General features: G+C 40.9%; 1 protein-coding gene and 1 pseudogene across 7 annotated transcripts in view; one reads left to right on the top strand and one right to left on the bottom strand.

Moving 5' to 3' along the window:
• The window catches only part of CCDC93 (CCC complex scaffolding subunit CCDC93), a 95175-nt gene that overhangs the window by 2631 nt on the left and 70964 nt on the right, over window positions 1-21580 (top strand). For all 7 annotated transcript variants that reach the window (XM_072757574.1, XM_072757575.1, XM_072757576.1 and 4 more), the window contains exons 2-6: window positions 1516-1629; window positions 3083-3177; window positions 12984-13095; window positions 17237-17335; window positions 18120-18176. In XM_072757574.1, the coding sequence (XP_072613675.1) occupies window positions 1516-1629; window positions 3083-3177; window positions 12984-13095; window positions 17237-17335; window positions 18120-18176 (477 nt within the window). The remainder of the gene's footprint in view (window positions 1-1515; window positions 1630-3082; window positions 3178-12983; window positions 13096-17236; window positions 17336-18119; window positions 18177-21580) is intronic.
• LOC112934353 (U4 spliceosomal RNA) lies at window positions 9934-9999 on the bottom strand (annotated as a pseudogene).

Here is a 21580-nt window from a genome sequence, read left to right on the forward strand (position 1 = left end):
TAATGATTGAATATGTCATTCCATATTTAATTGTCCTTTGAGCCTTACTGCTACTTCTGAAGAGGTGTAAACATGACTGAATAATATATGGATCCTCTCCTGATCTAGCTAATAGCCCATTTCAAAAGACAGGCATATATATTTTACCCAGACATTTTACTCAGAAGAGGTTGATACTTAATTGTATGTATGGCAAGAACTATAAATAAAATGGAAATGCAGAGGAGTGACCGTTTGTCAGGGTTGGCATCAAATAGGAGCTAGAATTTGAAAATTGTTTCTGGGTGAGTAGAGAATATCAGGAGAAGGGAAGGGTTGTGAACAGTGAAGAAATGGGAATGAGCCATGCTTGAGGTGGGCCATAGCCATGACTGGATTGTTTTGAGGGGAGGTAAAGGGTGAAGCTGAAATGATAGTTTGCAGCCAAAGATCTGAATGCCAAAGCAACAACTTCGGAGTTTATCTTACAGACAGTGTATCATGCATTAATGATAAGGACTAGGGGATGAGCAAAAGAGGGATGATGCGAAAGCTGTGATTTAGGAAGGACTGAGGAAAACAGATTAAGAGAAGAAAGATTGAGAGGCAATTGCAATAGTCCTGGCATGAAGTGTAAATAAAAGGGAGGGGAGGATAAATGTGACACACATAGTGAAGGAAGATTTCACAGGCATTTTGGGTGAGGGAATAGTCAGAGGTAGGTACAAGAATTTGAGCCAGCCATATGTTGGTCGTGTTTTAGGTAGAGAAGTGGTTTTTTAATGTTCTGTAGTAACAGAAGAGAGGGAGGGTACAGTTCCTGAAAGTAGATGGAGGCAAAAGTATTAGAATATTTCAGTGGTTTTAAGTTGTATATCAACATCTGGGAGTGAAGGTAAGCTTGAACTTAAAATTTTAAAGTCAGGTTCCTATTTAAATACATGAGATGAATTTATTATTTTTAAGGCAATCTCATTATGTGGCAGTAATCACCTTTCAATGTATCTAGGTTGAAAACCCTCCTTATATTTGCTTTAGAGATCAAAAAGAGAAGTGCAGAGAAAGATACAAACTTGAACTCCCTTCTTTGTTCTTGCATTGTTTGTCAGTAGCTTCTGGGACCGATTGTATATACAGTTTAAAAAAAAAAAAAAAAACCCCAACACTTTGTTTTTGTCTGTAAGGAGTTTATAATGTAGTCAGGAACCTGTCGAGGAAACGGCGTGTTTGAGAACAGGGAGGTGATGTGCTGTAATTTTCCTGTCCCTGGATTCCTTCAGCACCGGATAAGTAATCTGTACTACCTGTGTGTGTCTTCTCCTGCCACCTGTGACAATTAACACAGCTCATGGAGGCCTGAGGAATGCTATTCTTTGTGATTCTGGCAGCACCGTGTCTCCATGCTCCTGCATGAACACAGTGATATAGCCAATGTCACCTGCTCCTTAGCTATTAAATTGTGGCATCAGAGGATGCACCCAGTGGTCCTGTACTCAAGGTAGCTTTTACCAGCCTAACTTTTACCTTTTGTTTTAGGTAGAAACAAGAGAAGATGAAGAACAAAATGTCAAGCTAACTGAAATTCTGGAGCTTTTGGTGGCAGCTGGGTATTTCAGGGCAAGAATTAAAGGTTTATCACCTTTTGACAAGGTAAGAGGAAACCTTACTAGCCATTAGGCTGTGTTTTGTTGGAGTGACATGGTTTACCAGGGTGGAGAAAAGAGGAAGAGATTGTGTTTTTACTTTATCCAGTGTCCATATTTCTTTCTGATTCACGTTTGTTATTAGAAGTGTTCCAATTTCCTATTAAAATAAAAATCTATCAGCAGATATGCTGTGAATTTCTTTTCTGTGTACAGATCTTTGGGAAGTGCAAAGAAGCATTAGAAATAGTTCTTCCTTTTAAGGAACTTACAGTTTGGGTGGAAAGATAAAGCTTATGTAAGATAAAATAATCCAAGTTAATAAGGAGCTGTCCCAAGTCAGTATGCTCACAATTTCCAGATATTCTAATGATGGTATATTCTGATTTTAGAGGAGAGAGAAGTCACTGTGGGATGAAATCTGTTAATTCAGCAGAACCTTCAAGAATTAAGCACAAGGCATAGTAATAAGTGTTGAGGGCACAGAGATAAGACTCAGGGAGCCCAGCTTCTATAGCATAGGGAAGGGAGACAGGTAAAGCAACATATGTAGAATAAGTGTCACAATGCAGTAAGTGCAGCAGAGATGAAGCTTCCAGATCAGACAGCAGGAAAGCTTTCCTGGTGGAAGAAAGTGTTGAGTGCTTCAGTGGGCCACAGCCTGGCCTTGCATAACAATCACTGTGGATTGTTGTAAATACAGATGTTGAGGCCTTGCCCTTTGATATTTTGGTTAGAACTGGGCTGGGGCCTGGAATCTGTATTTTATAGGCATCTCATGTGTGTCTAAAACACAGCCAAGGATAAGAGTCCCTATTGTTTTTTCTAACATCAAGCTGTGCCTGAAAAGGATTTTGTTTCGAAGTGATGTTTTAGCCTCAGTCTCATTTGCATCTCTGAGAAATCCTATGAGAAAAGTAGAGCAGGGATTCTCCTCTCCTTTAGATACGTGAAAAAAATAAAATGTATGGAAATTCAGTAATGGGCCACAAATGTCAGCCTTGCTACTGACCTGTCTGTGATCTGTAAAACATACAATTCCTCTAGAGTCTGGCACATCCCTGAAACTGGATTAAGACTTCTCCTGGCTGAGAATTAATGTCCATCCCTCTCAGTATAAAGAGGATCTGTGAATGGTGTGCCCATGTCATAGTGTAAGTCAGCTTCTTGGTCACACTAGCCACATTTCAGGTGCTCAGTAGCCGTATGTGGCTAGCAGCCACTGTATTGGATGGTACAGATACATTAACGTCACTGTGGAGAGTTTTATTCATTGGTGCTATTTTAGATGAATTGTAGTTGATGGAGTCAGAAGAACACATATACTCTCTCAAAAGATATGTATTTTTGTGTAGTTATTGATTCTGTAAAAACTACTTGTTTTTTTTTTCCTACCTTCCATTTCTTCCCCTATCCCCAAGCTAGAAAGAGAAAACAGATACTTTCTTTGTGTCTTGCAGGTAGTAGGAGGAATGACTTGGTGCATTACCACTTGCAGCTTTGACATAGACGTTGATTTGCTCTTTCAGGAAAACTCTACAATAGGACAAAAAATGTAAGTTGTCAGGGTTTGGCCATAGAAGAGCCCAAAGGGGGTGAAGGGAGCTAACTTTTGAGTGTCTACTATATGCCAAAAGTTGTGCCAAACACTTTGCATGTTTTATTTTAATTTTCATTGCAACAGGTATTATCACACTTTTATGTATTATGAAATTGAGGTTGACAGAAGCCATGGTCACATAGTTAGCATGAGTCATTTAATGCTCAGACTATTTTTTTTAACACTTTCTCTCTCTCTCTCTCTTTTCCCTAGTTTCATTGAGATTATCATCCTATAATATTGTATTAATTTAAGGTGTACTACATAATGTTTTGATATATATATATTGCAAAATGATCACCACAGTAAATTTAGTTAACATCCATCACCTCACATAGTTGTAAATGTTTTTTCTTATGGTATGGACTTTTAACACCTACTGTCTTGGCAGCTTTCAAGTATACGATATGGTGTTGTTAATTCTAGTCACCATGCTGTAGATCACATCCCCACTTACCTATCTTATAACTGCAAGTACGTTTTGTACTTATTGTCTCCCTTTACCCATTTCCCTCAGCCCCCACCCTTTCGCCTCCAGCAGCCACTAATGTGTTCTCTGTTTCTATGAATTCAGTTATGCTGGACTCCATATACACATGAAATTGTACAGTATTTGTTTTTTCTCTGATTTATTTCACTTAGTATAATGCCCTCAGAGTCCATTCATGTTGCAAATGGCAAGATGTCCTTTTTTCTTTTATGGCTGAATAATATTCCAGTGTGTGTGTGTTCATTCATCCATGCATGGACACTTAGGTTGTTTCAGTGATTGGCTATTGTGAATAATTCTGCAGTGAACGTGGGGGTGCAGATATTTCTTGGATATACTGACATCATTTCCTTCTAGTAAATGCTCACAAGTGAAATTGTTGGATCATATGACAGTTCTATGATTTTTTAAATTTTTTTATTTTTTTTGAAGAATGTCCATACTGTTTTCCATAGGGGCTGTAACAATTTATAATTTCACCAGCAGTGGACAAAGATTCCTTTTCCTCCATAGCCTTGCTGATGTCAGTTATCTTTAGTCTCTTTGAGTTTAGCCGTTCCAACAAGTGTGAGGTATTATCACATTGTGGTTTTGATTTGCATTTTCCTGATGATTAGTGATGTTCAGTAACTCAAATAGTTTTTCTAATACTCTAATAGTTTCCAGTAGCTGCTTAGTTTCTCTCTGTCCAAAGGCAGCTGGAAGGAACGTATTGGATGGAAGTTGAATAGGGTGAGGAGAGAATCTTTCCCTCCCCACTGCCTCTGTGTAAGGCAGAGCCTCACTTTGCCTGCCATTGAGAGAAAGCAGCGTGGACTCCTTGCTAGAGGTTTCACCTGAGTGTATCCTGCCCAGTCTTCCATAGCTCACCATAGCTTGGTGATTTCATCAGACCACTAAGGATCCCTGGTTCTGCCCACCCCTGCCATTGGGCGCTGTATGACCTTGGACAAGCCTCAGTTCCCTTATCTGTCAGGGATTTGTGATTTCAGATTTGTGTGCATCTGTGACTTATTTAATCATTTTTCTGAGGCTTTATCCTCCCCCAGGAAAAAACTCTTCCAAATGGATTAAAGGTGGTTTGCAAATATGCATAAGAAGCGGTGATAGAGAAAAGGGGAAGCAAAGCAGACGGAAAACAAATGGAGTTGGGGAAAAGGCTACAATATTCGTCATGGGCCACAACATGCCTTGTTTTCCTGAGGGTGGGCCACAGATTTGGCTCTAAGCTTTCTGGCAGCCAACAAAAAGAGAAAAACATGATAAATTACCCAATTCACAGTTTCCATACAGAAGAAAAATCGGGCCCACAGAATCACCGAAATTCTTAATAATAAGACCAAAGTGTATCTCTCGGCTCCTCATTAAAGAGGATGTATTGTTCTCTGTGACGCTGCTGCTCATCAGTGCCTAGCCATGACTAGCAGAGCTCTACATCTGTAGCATCTGTCATTCTGGGACTGTGGCATCGTACCCAGTGACCTGTAGTGAAAAGTCCTTCACTGAGAATCAGTGGGACAGAGTCTGGGCATATGGTTCTGCTCTCTGCTAGTTGGGCTAAATCCAGAGGTAGATTTTTATCCTTGTGTGTTTGGGGTTTTTTGTTTCTATTGTGTAGGTGCTACATCCATGAAATAAATAAAAAAAATAAATCAGTACTGCCAAAGGGTTCCAATACACAGCTAATGTCTCTCCTCCTGTTCCCATTCTGTACCCTGGTTTTATTCCCCAGAAAGAATCATCTTTGCGTTTAGGTTTTAGATTTTTCAGAGAGCTCACTTCTACATCTTTAACCATGTACGTTTCATTCAAGTCTGATAGGAGGAATTTAGCTTACCTACACTACTCACTATATCCCTTTTGTCTTCCATCTTCCAGTTTTGTTATTTTTATCTGTTTTTTTTTTCTATGATCACTTTTTTGACTCATTTACATCAGATGGTTTCTCCTGGTTCCTAGCTATGTAGGGTAAACGTTTTACTATCCATTTTTCCTTCTTTTCAGCCTACATCTACCATCATATCATTACTCTTACAATGTTCAGGGCATAGTATTTATAATCTGTTCTGTAATCACAATTAAATTGTTCATGCTTTATCTACAGATAGGTTCTAAAAGTAAATCTATAAAGTGATTACAGTAAGAACAGAATTGTGATGGTGCCAGAGAAAAAGAAATGTAATCTTCTGGACCATGATAGTGCTCTTTAATGGAGAATATTCAAAATATTATTAGAGTCAAAAGGAATCTTCATTTATTCATTGACTCACCAAATATTTTATTGAGTCCCTACTATGGGTCAGGCATTGTTCTGGGTACTTTGGATATGTTACTAAAAATGTCCTACCCTCACAGAGCTTAGGGTTTTTGGGGGGAGACAGACCATAAATAATTTAATAAATAATTGAGTTATACATAGAAGTAGTATGTGCTATGAAAAGAAATTGTAGCTGGGAAGGTATATGAAGGTTTGGAGGCAGTTGTCTAACTTTAGGTCAGTGTGGCCTCATTGAGAAGGTGATATGGGAGCCAAGACCTGGGAGAAAAGGAGATCATGAGTGTGGAGGTTCCAAACAGAAGTTTACCTGGAGTGCAGTGAGGTGGGGAGAGCAATGGGAGAGGTGCAGGTTTTATGGAGGCCAGATCAGGTTGAGCTTAGTAGGTCAGAATAGAGTTTACTCCATGTGAGATGGGAAATTCTTGAAGGATTTAGAGAAGAGGAACATAATCTGTTCATAATCGATTTTAGAAGGAACCCTCTGATTACTGACTAAGGGGGTGAAATTGGCAGCAGGGAGATCCTTTAGCATACTGTCGCCATGCTTACAGAAGAAGATGGTGGCCAGGACAGTGGGCTAGCAATAGAGGGATTCTGGATCTGTTTTAAAGGTAGAAACAACAGGATGTCATGACAAATTGGATTTGAGTGTGAATAAGAGAGGAGTCAGAACCCAAGTTCTGAGGTGCTTGGGCTGAGCAAGTGGAGGTGGTCTCTATGAAAAGTCACTAAAAATCAGGCACACTGTAATTTGCATCATATTTTTATAGCTTATTTTCCTTGAGTTTCTGATTGCCTTTTTTACATCTTGACAAGGAAGCACATAGCTTTACCTGTAGCTCAGATCAGCCAGATTCTTAGTCTATTAACATAAATTTACTATCTTCTCGAGGACACTCTTGATTGAAGCCTCTTTTTCAGTTTAAGTGATTACTTTCTACACCTGTGGCACTCTTGCTATGCTGGGATTTCTTTCAATTGCATTCATTCTGCACCAGTTTTACCATTTCTTAGGTTCTATGTATCCCTTCTTCCTAAATTCCCTTGAAGTTTTTTATGGTAATTCTTAACCCCTTTTTCACCTTGGGTGTTATGATACTTCCCTATCAGTGACAGTACTCTTAATAGATACTGGAGCAGTGTTTTTTATACAGATTCTTAATATCAAATCCAAAAAATAATGAAAACAGGCTTTTTCTTTCAAAGTGTGGATACAAAACTCATTTGGAAACAAAACATGACCTGAACTTAAAGCTATTTATAGTGATCCCACTTGGGTGAATATTCATTAAGTTTTAAAAATTTTATTTAAATTCAATTAGTTAACATAAAATACATTATTGGTTTCAGAGGTGGAGGTCAGTGATTCATCAGACTTACATAATACCCAGTGCTCATTACATTACATGCCCTCCTTAATGCCCATCATCCAGTTACCCCATCCCTTGACCCTCCTCCCCTCCAGTGACCCTCAGTTTGTTTCCTATGTTTAAGTCTCTTATGGTTTGCCTCCCTCTCTGTTCATTTTATTTTTTTCCTCTCTTCCCCAGTGATCCTCTGTTTTGTTTCTTAAATTCCACATATGAGGGAGATCATATGATAATTGTCTTTCTCTGACTTACTTCACTTAGCATAATACCCTGCAGTTCCATCCATGTCATTACAAATGGCAAGATTTTATTTTTTTTGATGGCTGAGTAGTAGTCCATTGTGTGTGTGTGTATATACATCTTTATTCATCTGTCGATGGACATCTGGGCTCTTTCCATAGTTTGGCTATTGTAGACATTGCTGCTCTAAATGTTGGGGAGCAGGTGCTCCTTTGGATCATTACATTAGTATCTTTGGGGTAAATACTTAGTAGTGCAATTGCTGGGTCATAGGGTAGCTCTATTTTCAACTGTTTGAGGAGCTTCCATATTGTCTTCCAGAGTGGCTTTACCAGCTTGCATTCCCACCAATAGTGAAGAGGATTCCCCTTTCTCTGTGTCCTCACCAACATCTGTCATTTCCTGACTTGTTAATTTTAGCCATTCTGACTGGTGTGAGGTGGTATCTTACTGTAGTTTTGATGTGTATTTCCTAATGCCGAGTGATATGGAACATTTTTTCATGTGTCTGTTGGCCATTTGTATGTCTCCTCTGGAGAAATGTCTGTTCATGTCATCTGCCCATTTCTTGATTGGTTTATTTGTTCTTTGGGTGTTGAGTGTCATAAGTTCTTTATAGATTTTTGGATGTGCTTTTATCTGATGTGTCATTTGCACACTCTGTAGGTTTTGATTTTGTCAGATGTTTCCTTTGCTATGCAGAAGCTTTTATTTTATTTTATTATTTTATTTTATTTTATTTTATTTTATTTTATTTTATTTATTTTTAATTGAAGTTCAATTTGCCAACATATAGTATAACACCCAGTGCTCATCCTGTCACGTGCCTGGGCCTCAGTGCCCATCACCCAGTCATCCCATCCCCCGGCCTGCCTCCCCTTCCACTACACCTTGTTTGTTTCCCAGAGTTAGGAGTCTCATGTTTTGTCACCATCTCTACTTTTTCCCACTCATTTTCCCTCCTTTCCTCTATAATCCCTTTCACTATTTCTTATACTTCCTGTATCAGTGAAGCCATATAATGATTGTCCTTCTCCAATTTACTTACTTCACTCAGCATAATACCCTCCAATTCCATCCACATCGAAGCAAATGGTGGGTATTCGTTGTTTCTAATGGCTGAGTAATATTCCATTGTATATATATATATACCACATCATCTTTATCCATTCATGTTATCGATGGACATCGAGGCTCCTTAATCAAGTCCCAGTAGTTCACTTTTGCCTTTGTTTCCCTTACCTTTGGAGACGTGTCTAACAAGAAGTTGCTGTGGCCAAGGTCAAAGAAGTTGCTGCCTGTGTTCTCCTCTAGGGTTTTGATGGATTCCTGAATATTCACAAGTTTTGCTGCAGAAATAATAATTTCTTCAAGTATAGACTTCACTTGGGCTCTACATAATGTATAATAATATATGCCTCTTAGGTAGAGGAAAATGCAAACATCTAAAAAAGTTCTGAATTCTGAAACACATGTGGCCCCAAAGGATTTGGATAAAGAGTTGAGAATATATAGTATTATGTTCTCTGGTAAGTACTTGATGTGCTTTTAAGTGCAGAGCCATGAACTGTAACTGTGTGCAAAGCTTGGTACAGGGGTTTGCATAACTGATGGTCCTCCAGACTCCGAGCAGTGCATCAGGCATTTGGGTCTCAACATCTGTAAGAGAAAAGCAATAGCCAAAATATACTGAATTATTCAAAAATCTTTTCTGTTTGGTTTTGTAGTATATTCTGTGTTTGAGGTTCCTCTCCACAGAGTTTCTCTATAGGTGCAAGTTAGACTAATACTGCCTTATATTTGCAGTGCCTCAGTATGTCCTAGCTGATGTGTTGGGGGGCCAGGTAGCATTGTCTGAGGAGTGCACTTGCCTTTTGAGGGCCTGATTATCTTTTAGGCTATTTTCTATGCTTGCCCAATTGAGGCCCTTTTGTTCTTTTGATTTTTTTTTTTTTTTGAGAGTTTCATGAGCTTCTACCTACATCCTCCTTCTACCCTTCCAGCCTGTCCTAAAGCCTCATTAGTACAGAGTCTGTGCTCAGAGATCATGAGATTTTAGACTTATAATTGAGTTCAGCAACACACAAGTAGGCACCTACGTACAGAGCACCTGTGCATGCATTTTACTATTTTACCTTCACAACAAGTTTTAGTAAGTAGGACAGGCATTATTCCTCATTGTATGATGAGAGTATTGGACCAGAGGGATCAGGTGACTTGCCAAAAGCCCCAGAGCTGATGATGGAGCTGGAATTTAGTTTAATTCACTTTCTTTCAAACTGTTTGCAGTAGGGGAGGAAGCAGTGTACTGAACAGTCTTAAAAACTAAAGGAATCAATTAGCAATAATCGTGCCTCAGATAAACCTCATTGGCTACAATACTGCCACTGTGCAAAGCTAAAAACTGAAGGAATCAAACCAATCACCTGTAGTGACAAGTGGGCACTGTTAAAATCTTAGGTTAGGAAGCTGACTGAGGAACCTCTGCATTTGTCACTTTCCCAGATTTTCAAAAAGTCAGAAAATCTACCCTGAGCTCCGGGGAGAAACAGATAGGGTCTGGTAGGCTTCTACAAGAAATCCTAACTTTTGCCCCCTACCCTCAGCCTGCCTGTGTCTCCCCCACGTCCCTCCCTTGGCCCAGCAACGTTTTTCCTCCAGCTGCTTCCATATGCTGCCGAACAAGACCTCAGTCTTGGCAGTGATTCATGGGAAGCGGGTTTAAGAGGCTTATTAAACCCTAAGATGACCCCGGGAATCCTTCCCTCGGGGCCTTTATGAACTTGGAAAATAGTCAGTCTCTAAGCAGTGGCCAGAGACAAGTTGGTCTGAAGGTAGAGAGGGTTGGGCTAGATAGTGTTGGAGGTCCCAGCCTCTTACTTTTAAGCTACTGAATGGTTCTGTGCAACCAGTAACCCTATGCAGACTCAGATCTGCAGCCACTAGGGGGAGCTTTCCTCTCACTGAAACAAAATATAACTGAGCAGAAATGCCCCAATTATATTAATAGTTAATACCTACCCTGAGCAAGGATGCCAACTTAGGGTCATCTTCATTTGCTATGCTTGGAGTTTAGGGAGCAAGGCCAATGAGGCACCAGTCCCTTACCCTCACGATTTTCAAAGAAATTAAAGCATGGGAGTCTGATAGAGATTAAAATAAAAAATAAAGTATGTTCTAGAGAGAGCCTTAGATATGCTACCAATTGAGTTCGTTAATACTTGCCTACCAAACTATCCTATTTGAGTGCAGCAGCAGCTGGACAGCCATAGGCTTCCCCACTGGGGCAGCCACACATCTCCTCGCAAAAAAGACACATGTGTCCTAAAGACAGACTTCTCAGAAAGGAGCGACAGTTGTAGTGGCTGAGAGCCACAGAACAGTTTCCTTCCGTGTCTCAGACCTTTTGGATAATTCACATATGTACTCCCTCTGTTGGGGATGAAAATGTTCTCCTGTAGGCTTCCCTCCTGGGAGGTGAATGCTCCCTCCTTTTGTGAGTGTATGCTGTAGACTATCCGTCTTCCCATGTCCATATTTTTTACCCTTAACATATTGGGCTTGACATTGATATTATAATCCATGGGACTGGGGATGTGGCTATTTCTCTTAGCAGTTGTAACCTTGGTGACACCATGTAAAGCTACTGTCTAGTAATAAACGTAGGTTTGTAGTGTGTTCTCCAGGGACCATTCCCTGGGGAGCTGCCTAGCTCTTCTCCCTAGAGTTTATTTAGTTCCTGCTAAGACAAGGGGATGGAACTTACTAAGGGAAGCATAGGTAAAACAATTGCTCTCACCCAGGCCTTTGTTATATGTTGGTCTTAAGGGTGTCTGTCTCTTGGGAAGGATTATGGAGCTACAGAGAGACTAAAGCGTACAAGATTTCTTTGAACAAGGAACACTTTAGGTAGACCCAGACTTGCTGTATTTGAAGCGTCTAGTAAGACCTGGGGACCTTGTTCACTGGGGCTTTCCTCTATTAGGAAATAGTGCTCACTTGTAGACAAGACCATAGTCATGGCTGTAACTGGCTAAAAAAATTTTTAAAGGGTTTTAGATGGGACTATAACCTAAACTATCCATGTAAGCTGAGCCAGAACCTCCCATTTCTCCATATGGCCCCACAAGGCCATGCCTTGTGACTGTTTCTCAAGGCAGACTCACTAAATAACTTCTGCTGTTTCCTCTTGAATCTGATCCAATTAAGATGTAAGAAACAGGAACCAGACACTTGGAGATCAAATATCAGCTGAGTAGAGAAGGAAGCTTAAATCTGTGGTGGTGGACTTGCACACAGATCACTCTATCACTCCTGCCATAAAGCTGTCCCACCCAGGTCCAGGGAGCAGGGGGAGGATGCAAGAAGAATGAGCAAGAAGAATGCTCTGGGGTCTCAGGGAGCCCTGTTCTTCCCCCCTCTACTCCCAGATGTTTCATAGGACTAAAGCAAGGTATCAGGGAGAGATCAGATAACCCCTCATGAGAAACAGAAAAATTCTGCTCTCTGGAAAAAAAAGAACAAGGACATGGTTTCCTCAAATCTAAGATTAATTTCAAAGTATCAAAAAAAATGAAAGGCTATTTTTTATTTTAAAAATACTTTTATACCAGAGTGGAGAACTCCAATTTTTTTTTTTTTTTTTTTTTTAAGCATAAGGCCTTGTGTTTTGTCTTAATATTCTGGGCACCCAGCACAGGCCCTGGTAATTATTTGTGGCCTGAATGCTATTTAGAACAAGTTTTTTTAATGTGTGACCTAGTGGTTCCCAGGTTTTTTTGAAAATGTAGGTCAGTAAAATGAAATATAAAAGACAATGAGGCACTGATAACTTTTTATTTTACCATGTGAGGATATTAAATAATAATTGCTACCTCAAATATCACTATAATTTCATAAATAAACAGTATGTTTTAATATAAAAAAGGTAGGGAGGGATCCCTGGGTGGTGCAGTGGTTTGGCGCCTGCCTTTGGCCCAGGGCGTGATCCTGGAGACCCAGGATCGAATCCCACATTGGGCTCCCGGTGCATGGAGCCTGCTTCTCCCTCTGCCTGTGTCTCTGCCTCTCTCTCTCTCTCTCTCTCTCTCTCTCTCTCTCTCTCTGTGACTATCATAAATAAATATAAAAATTAAAAAAAAAAGGTAGGGAGAACAAAATTCTAGAATAAACTATGAAAGCCGCAGTGTGGCCTTAGATGCACGCATACACGCACATCTAAATAGTGCTTATATTTCTCATTTTGCAGCCAGCCAAGAGAAGCTTGGTCATGGTCTGGTGTTGAAAAGCCCCAGATTCTTCTGGAATGCTGCCCAGACTTGAGAGATGTTTTAAGGGCCACTTAGTGTGTTCTCACTCTTTGCTTGTTGTTTTTTCCGAACAGAGCGCTATCAGAAAAGATCGTCTCAGTCCTGCCAAGGATGAAGTGTCCACACCAGCTGGAGCCCCACCAGATCCAGGGCATGGATTTTATTCATATATTTCCTGTTGTTCAGGTGAGAGCCTTTATGTGATTTCTTGTCCTCTGCACATCAGAATTCCTGCATGGTCTGGCTCTCAGGCCATCTGGCCTAGATCCTGGATCTGATGGGTGTGGTATGGAATTGGTGGAGCAGGACATGATGGTGCTTCCTGATGTCATCCTCAGAAGGTTGCCAGTACTCCATCTCTTCTGCCCTAGTTTCACTGTCACTTTCACCGTCACCTATTGTGGTCTTTGAATGTTCCCATTAATTGGTTTTCATTCCCCTTTTGGTAAAGATAGAACCCTATAGCCCCCCCATAGGGACCTATCCCAGCTATCCAGCCTAACTTTATTCCTTGTTCTTTCTGTTCTAGCCCCTCTGACTTTCCCTCAGTTTTTTTTTCGTACATATTATGCTTCCTTCTGTCATGAGGCCTTTCCTTCAGGCTAGAAAGCTCTTCCCTTTCTCTCCTTACCTACTTAATCCATATTCATCTTTCAGATCTCAATTCTACCAAATCTCTTCAAGAAAGCTTCCATTAACCCCCCCCCCCCCCGCCTGCCCCCAATCTAGAACAGGTTCCTTTGCTATATATACTCATACTGGCCACATTCCTTTCCTTTGTAGGGATCTTCCTTGCTGCAGTTTGTAACCATGTGTATCTGTCTGGTCACTTCTGTCCTACCTGTCAGACCTTCTCAAGCTTCTTGGTGGCAGGCACCATAGTTGCCTTGCTCACTGTAGTGTCTCCAGCACCTTGTGGAACTATCTGGCACTGTGTAGGCAGTTAGTCTTTATTTGATGACTAGATGTCTGATGTGAGGTCATTTCCACCCTGGCTGTTTTCCAAGGCTCTGTGATTAAGTGGCTCATGCTGTACCGCCTCCTACAACCTTGTGGTCTGCTGTCTCAGCTTCTTCTGGGCACTTTGAAAAGAGGAGGAGCAAAGAGCCTGCTGTATCAACAGCACTTTGCAAATGATCCTAATAGATTTCTTTGAAGCATTGATTTTAATCCCAGTCCTTACGTATGAGGAAAGTGAGATGCAAAGAGAGTAATTCATTTGCTGAAGGGCAGAGAACTGGTGTGCAGACAAGATTCCAGTCTAAACTCCTTGTCACTAAACCTACTTTTCTCACCCTGCCACTCATGCAATTTGTGCTTGAAAAGTCTTCCAATCCTGCATTAAGATTAGGTAGCACAGGGGTTGAGAGCACACACTCAAGAGGCTTCCTGGGTTCAGATCCTGGCTCTGCCACTTAGTTGCATAACCTTGTGACCCACAAGGTCATAACTTAGTTTCATGACTCAAATGACTTAACTTTTCATCTGTTAAATAGAAACAGTAATAGCACCTACCTGACAAGATGAGAATTAAGTACATTAATATGTATAAAGCACTTAGCTAAGCACCAGCCCATTTTAGTAAGTACTTTCTAAGTGTTCCGTGGCCCTTTCTGGTTTTGTTACTGTTATGGTGGACTTTCAGTCAAATCCCATGAAATTTGTAAATCGGAAGCTAAGACTTTAACTCGGAATTTAATTCATTAGGTCCATTAGACTTTCTGTCTCCAATGCAAGGGGTGAGGGGGGATCTCCTGATCCCTTGTGTGAAAACAGGAAATAAGGACCCCATGCTGATTATTACTGCAACTTCCACCACTACCACATTGTGAAGTTATTGGCTTTTCCCCCAAAGCCTGAAGGTCTAGTTATTAGACCTTACTCGGCCCTATGGTAGAACTTTGAGAGCAAAAAAATGTGGTCCAGATAGCTGATGAAAGGGAAGTGATCTGTTACTGGTTTGGGCATTTTGAATGTCTGTTCTGTGTTGTACATGGAATGCCAGACGGCTTCTGGTATAGATGTGAGAATCTAGGTTACCAGATTTCTTGATTTCATGGATCTATAAAATTTTAAAGCAAAAATGGAGGCTGACCTATGGTTGCCACCTATATTTTGCCAGGCAAGAACATCTTTTAAAAATAACAACTATCACAACAAACACTTAAGTACAGTGAATAAACTGGTGGTTGCAGAGGGGATGTAGGGGAGGCTTGGGCAAAATAGGTGAAAGGAATAATAAAGAGGTACTAGCTTCCAGCTATAAAATAAATAAGTCACAGACGTGAAAGTGAAAAGTACAGCATAGGAGAAATATAGTCAGTACTATTGTGATAACACTGTGTGGTGACAGATGGTGACTGCATTTATCGTGGTGAGCACTGAGTAATGTATAGAATTGTTGAATCATTATGTTGTATACCTGAAACAAATATAACATTGTACATCAATTATACTTCAATAAAAAATATTTTTTAAGTAACAACTATCTTGCTTTCTCTGTCATTTCCTAAAAGAAAGACCTTTTAACTCTCAATCTCAAAATAATAGACAGTCCTTCAAATGGAATACTTGAAAGTATTATGAAAAAACTAACCATGTGCTTGACATTTTTTGCCTGTTTCACTGGAGACCGGTGAAAGAGCAGTGGTCAAGCTAGTGGTCTTGAGTGACTCTAGAGGTTCACCATCTTCATTCACACTGTTTAGCACAGCTGTAGTTACACTCTGAATGCTAACCCAGAGAAAAATGGATCTAACTTCCAGCCCCAGTAGTTCCAGGTCACATCTTTTTCTCCCATGCCAGACACTTGAATCCTGTGACGGAAGGTATTTTTCTTGAGTGCTAGGCACCCAGGGCAGAGTTTGGCCGTCCAAGAAGTTCTCTCCACAGCCCTTCTCTCTAGGAACTCCAAAATAGTGACTGATTCTCCAAATCCTGAGACTCCTTATCTTCCTTATCTGATTACAATCACCAGGATCTGGCAAAGTAACAATTCAGTGTAGATCTAATTCATGGAGGAACATTTGAAAGAGAAACAACTTTGAAGGTCCAGAAACTGGATCTCCCCATCCAAAAGGAAAGTAGAAAGAAATTGAGTTGAGCAAGGAGTCTGCCTCCTTAATTGTTCGGAGCCATGATGCTGGGTGGGGGTGCAGGAGAGCGGCTACGGAAGCTCTGAGCATTGTCTGATATTCTGCCCCTGCTTCTGAGTTTTAGTGCCTGAGGTCATTGTTTGGAGGTGGGGTGGAGTAGAGTGATAGAAATAAATGGAAGATAATAAAAGAATATTCCTCATAGTTATTTGTAAGCACCCCCCATCTTGGGCAGCTACTTCCCAAACATGTCCTTACTTGAGCTGGCTGCCCTCTGTGAGCAAGCATTCTGTCCATCCCTGCAGGAGCACAATGCCATATGCCATGTGTCTGCTTGCCTACATAGCTAAACCTTGCCAGGTGTGTTGCGCTCCTGAGGAAATACAACTACTATCCACAGACTGCTTCCGAGTTGTAGTAGGTCTCTCGGGACAGAGGATGGCGACTCCGACAGATGGCCTCCCCCTCCATTATGCTCTTTAGTTATAAAACAAGGAGCGAATGAAAAGCCAGGGATGAGAAACAAAGGCTGTGTTTTTGTATCTTACAATCTTACTCTCTAGGAAGTACCTAGATCTTCCACAGGTTATGGGGTTGGGAGTGTGTCTCTGTGTTGTAATTAACAGGAATTATAAGTAGAGAGCAATGAAGCACAGCTACTTTGCATATCGGCCCAGTAAAGCTGGAAAACATTTAATAAAATCTGTATGTCTTTTGGTATGGAAGAGCCTCTGAGTTGTGACTCAGCCTTCGCTTGCTACCTATAGAACAATGAACAGATGATATAGTCTCTTTGAGCTTCAGGTTCTATACGACGTGGCCAGTACTTACAATGTTGCGTGGGTTAAGAGAACAAATGCTGTGAGTACCTGGCTTACTTGAAGCCCAGGGCTGGGTACTCAGGAAACCTGTTCTCCAAGCAGAATATTTGTTTGGGGATTGTTTGTTTGGGGATTGTTTCAGCCAATGAAACAAGAGGTTGAACTAGATGTTCTCTGAAGTCCTTCCCTTTCCCTGGTCTGTGGTGCAGGCAGCACGATCCCATTGGATCTTAGCTTCTCAGATGCCCAGCTAGCTGCTCTTCACCTAGGACAGTACACATGGACAGTTTCTCATCACCTGGTCGGTTCAAGGATATTGATTGGGGTTCAAAAATTGTACTATCTCCAAGTTGGCCTTTACCACAGTGGTGTTTCATCCCTGTCCTCACATTTCCTAACTTTCTTTCCCAGTGGCTGGTGAAGCGAGCTATAGAAACAAAGGAAGAGATGGGCGACTACATCCGCTCCTATTCCATATCCCAGTTCCAGAAAACCTACAGTCTCCCTGAGGTCAGTATCTTCCTTCCTTTTCTCGTCCAACTGAGAACACGTGCGTACATGTAGAGACTCCCCAGGAAGGAGCATAGTAAGCTCAAGTTCTTCTGCATGACATCTCTGCCCCTACCTGGCCAGCATTGACAGTGGGCGTCCTGGTTTGTAAGAACTGCCTCTTTAAATGGGTACTGGGTGTCAAGCCCTGCAATTTCATCCTTTTCTCTCGCTTTTAGGACTTGATTCAGAACTTTTATTAAATTATAAGAATATGAGTATATTTCATTAAAGTACATATAAAGTTCTTCAAGAGACCACCTAGGTTGTTGCCTAGGGGATTCCTGTAGTAACAGTTTCATAGTAACCACCCCCGACACACAGTAATAACAACTGATACCTATTGAGTAATACTTAACTACACTAAGTCCCAGCGCATCACATGCCTTCTTTTTAATTTTCACAACTGCTCCCTGACGTAGGTGGTGGTGTCCCCATTTACAGACAGTGAAACTGAGGCTTAGAGGCTAGGTAGCTTTCCCTGGGTATCAGAGCTCATAAGGATTTGAACGAGAATACTTGTCTTCACCAGTACACTCTGGGGTCCCCCTCTTTCTTACCACCTTGGGATCTGTTTGGCCCTAGCTTCTTCCCATGCATAATATATTCCAATTTGTTAGAAGATTGAGGCTTCTCCAGGCAGAGCTGTGATGAGAAATCAATTTGTAAGACAGGTTTCTGAGAAGTCCAGTTGAGTTTCACTCTTCACAAAGGGTTTGTTTAATCCCTGTGTTTTGTCTTGCAGGATGATGACTTCATAAAGAGGAAAGAAAAGGCCATCAAGACAGTCGTTGATCTTTCAGTAAGTTCCCCTGTCCTTGTGTAAGGGAAGAACATAGGTTCCTAGCCTCCAAATAGCCCCGTGGTTCAAATTCCAAAACCCTTGCCCAGTCCCTCCTGGGATTGCCCAGTGCTGACCTCAGGTGGTTGTGTGAGAGAAACCCTGTCTACCTCAGTGCCCATATCTGAACACCAGCATTCACAGGTAGAAAATGCCACAATCATGGCCCTGGGTTTTTGTTAGTTTGAGATTTACAGGAGAAATTTTCCAAATCCAAAGTCTTTCCTCATTTGTGCTACTGGCAGGTATAAACTTTGAATAGCTTCAAAGAGTAGATGATGAACTAGAGGTGGTAAATTGAGGTTAGCACCCCTTGATGGCTTTGGAGAGGCACAGCAGCTCCTGAGCTTTATGTGGGACACATTAGGAGGACCTTGGTCACCACATACTGTGTATCTTAACCATGGGGTCTGCACTTATGCACCCACTCCACCAGTGCAAGGGTCAGAGGAGAGCTTTTCAAACCTTTCTGGGCCAGAGTCCAGCAGAAACTTATCAGTGCCCCATATCCCACCCCACCCAAGCCTTCCTACCTGAGCTGCTGGGAATGAAGCCACAGTGCTTGGGGGTAACTTCACTTTCTTCCAAAAATAATGCGTGGTGGTATTTTGCTTTTTTTTTTTTTTCTACTTGAAGAATAAATGTGTGGTCTTCAAAGGTGGTCACTCTAAAAAGATTAACAATCATTTGATGACATAAAGCACTCATTTAAAACAAGAAAGTCTTTGTTACTTTATAACTGTAATTTGTATCTTTTTCACAATTTCCTTTTGGAAGTGGAAGGAGTGGAAAACTTTCAAGACAGTTACACTCTGAAGCCAGATACCATTTTCAGGCTTTGTGGTAGTATTAAATAATAACAAGACAAGATAGGATATCAGAGTAATTTTTCCCTCTGGTTATGAAATAGCTGTTCCTTTGAGACATTCTTAAAGTTTTTTGTCTTTTTTTAAAGGTTGATAAATACAGAGGAAGAGAATCAACCTTAACCTCACAGCACAGAAGCAGCTCCTTTTGCTGCTTGGACATATTTCTTCGACGCTTTTTTAATGTACATTTTTATACCAAATTGGTGTCATATTTTAAATGTAATTCTGTGGGGCTTTTTTTTAACTTACCCATATAGAGTCTTTGTAAGCTATGGAAGATTCCTCCTAACTGCATTTACCATGAAAAATAATAACCAATTTGTTGGATTTACCCTTATTTTAAATGATACTTCATTTTTCAAAAGCTAGAGAACCAATCAGACAGCATTACCTCTCATCCAGGGAACTGGGGAGCCCAGAGCAGGAGAGGAAGTGAAATTCCCTTTTCCCTTTAAAGCCTGTACTATTTGAATTTTATACCACGTCTGTGTGTGACTTATTCCAAAACAGTAAACAAAAGTATGATTTTCTAAATGCTTAATTGAATATCTGCCTGTGTAAATCTCACTGTTAGCCCTGAGTAGAGAATGAGAAACAATAATTTTCATCTTTATCACCAGGAAGAAAAGGCTAGCATACTTGTCAGCAATCTTATCAATGAAACTAGGCCTGGCATCTCCATACCCATTAAACATTTCAGGCCTCTAGCGACACATTCTTTCTTCTTCTTATTTGTAATGGAGTTCTTAAAGAAAATTCTCCTCTTCTGCTTGGTAATGTGACCTAATAGGATTTAAGGAGGTAAATGATAATGACAAATACATGGTGCCCAGACATTGTGGTAAGCATTTATGTATACCTTACCTAGTCCTCAAAAGAATCTTCTGAAATAGTAGTATTTTTTTCTTTTTTTTACAGGTAAGGAAACTCAAGCACAGATAGGTTATGTAAGTTGCCCAAGATCACATTAGTGATGATGGAGCCAGGATGCAAACCAGTCTTGTAACTACTACCCTGTGGGCATCTAGATAAAATGCTATTTGCAGCTAATTAGGAAATGATATCAAGATAAGGGAAAATTAGCAAATCTCTTAGTTCAGATGTTTAGTTTATTTCCCTTTTTTATGTGTGAACTTCTCAGTTGACTGTCAATATATTTGTAGCAGGAATGATAAAGAATTTTGATTGATGGCCAGAGCTGACCTATGGCTTTCATTTGTTTTCCTCTTTCTCTTTCTACTGAAAATACCCCTCACTTCCAGATGCTATCTTCTTAGGTTTCTTAACTACACTGCCATGAACTTCCCTCCCTCCCACCCACCACTTCTGCAAGTGCTTCCTGGCTTCTTTGCCTTGGCATGAGAGCTCCAGAAGCTTACAAGAGACTCCAGGGCTGTAGTGCATGTCCCTAGCCAATCCTTTTGTGTCATGTAAGGAATGGAACCACTGGCTGTTTTTCATTCGTCAACGGTCTCCCCAAGGGAAATCTGACCCTTAGTGAAGGGAGTGAAGCCTTTCCTCCACGGCCAGGCTCTTTGTACATCTCAGATTCTGAAGGGTATTTCCCTCTCCTTCCACCTTTTACCCAGCTCTGCCCTTTACATGCCTCATCAGTGTTTCTTGCCTGTTCCTTATTTTTTTTTTAAGATTTTATTTATTCATGAGAGAGAGAGAGAGGCAGAGACACAAGCAGAGGGAAAAGCAGGCTCCATGCAGGGAGCCCGATATGGGACTCGATCCCAGGACTCCAGGATCATGCCCTGGGCCAAGGCAGGAACTAAACCACTGAGCCACCCAGGGATCCCCTTGCCTGTTCCTTATTGACGAATCTGGAATCCCAGACTTAAATTGTATGAATGGTAAATTAAGGATTCAAATAAGGTCACACAACAGGTGCCTAATTTCTGGACCCCAGCCTTTTATAAAATACGTCTATAGCTGCCATGTCCTGATTGATGGCCTTTCGTGTGTTTGGCACCTGATTAGGCATCTTGCAAGCATCATCTCATTACCTCTTCACCAGCACTCAGGGAGTTATATGTTGTTATTATTTCTATTTTATAAATCAGAAAGTTGAAGCCAGAAAGATCAACAAATTCCCTACATATTTACAGGACAGGAAGAGGCAGCCAGGTTTTGATTTTACATGGCACTCCTCAAACATGACAGGTGTGATCCTTCTCTGGTTTCCTCTCTTCGCCTCGACTCTGATTTCCCACATATTCCTGGCGCCAGTTTTACAACAATGTTTCTGACTTATTTCAGGACTCTGAGATATTATTCATCCAGATCCCAGTGACACAGATTTATCCAGAGCGGCTGGGTGCTCTCCTGCTACCTCTTGAGTCCCCTGTAGGGGCGTTTACTGTGACATATGTCCAGCTAGAGAATGTCTGCAAAGTGGAGACTATCATGTTGTCTTTCTTCATCTATGAGCATAATACTTTCGTGCCTCAACCAGCAGGCTTTTACTCATTCTTGCTTATTGAGAACCTT

The sequence above is a fragment of the Vulpes vulpes genome, chromosome 5, assembly GCF_048418805.1.
Source record: "Vulpes vulpes isolate BD-2025 chromosome 5, VulVul3, whole genome shotgun sequence".
Lineage (NCBI taxonomy): Eukaryota > Metazoa > Chordata > Mammalia > Carnivora > Canidae > Vulpes > Vulpes vulpes.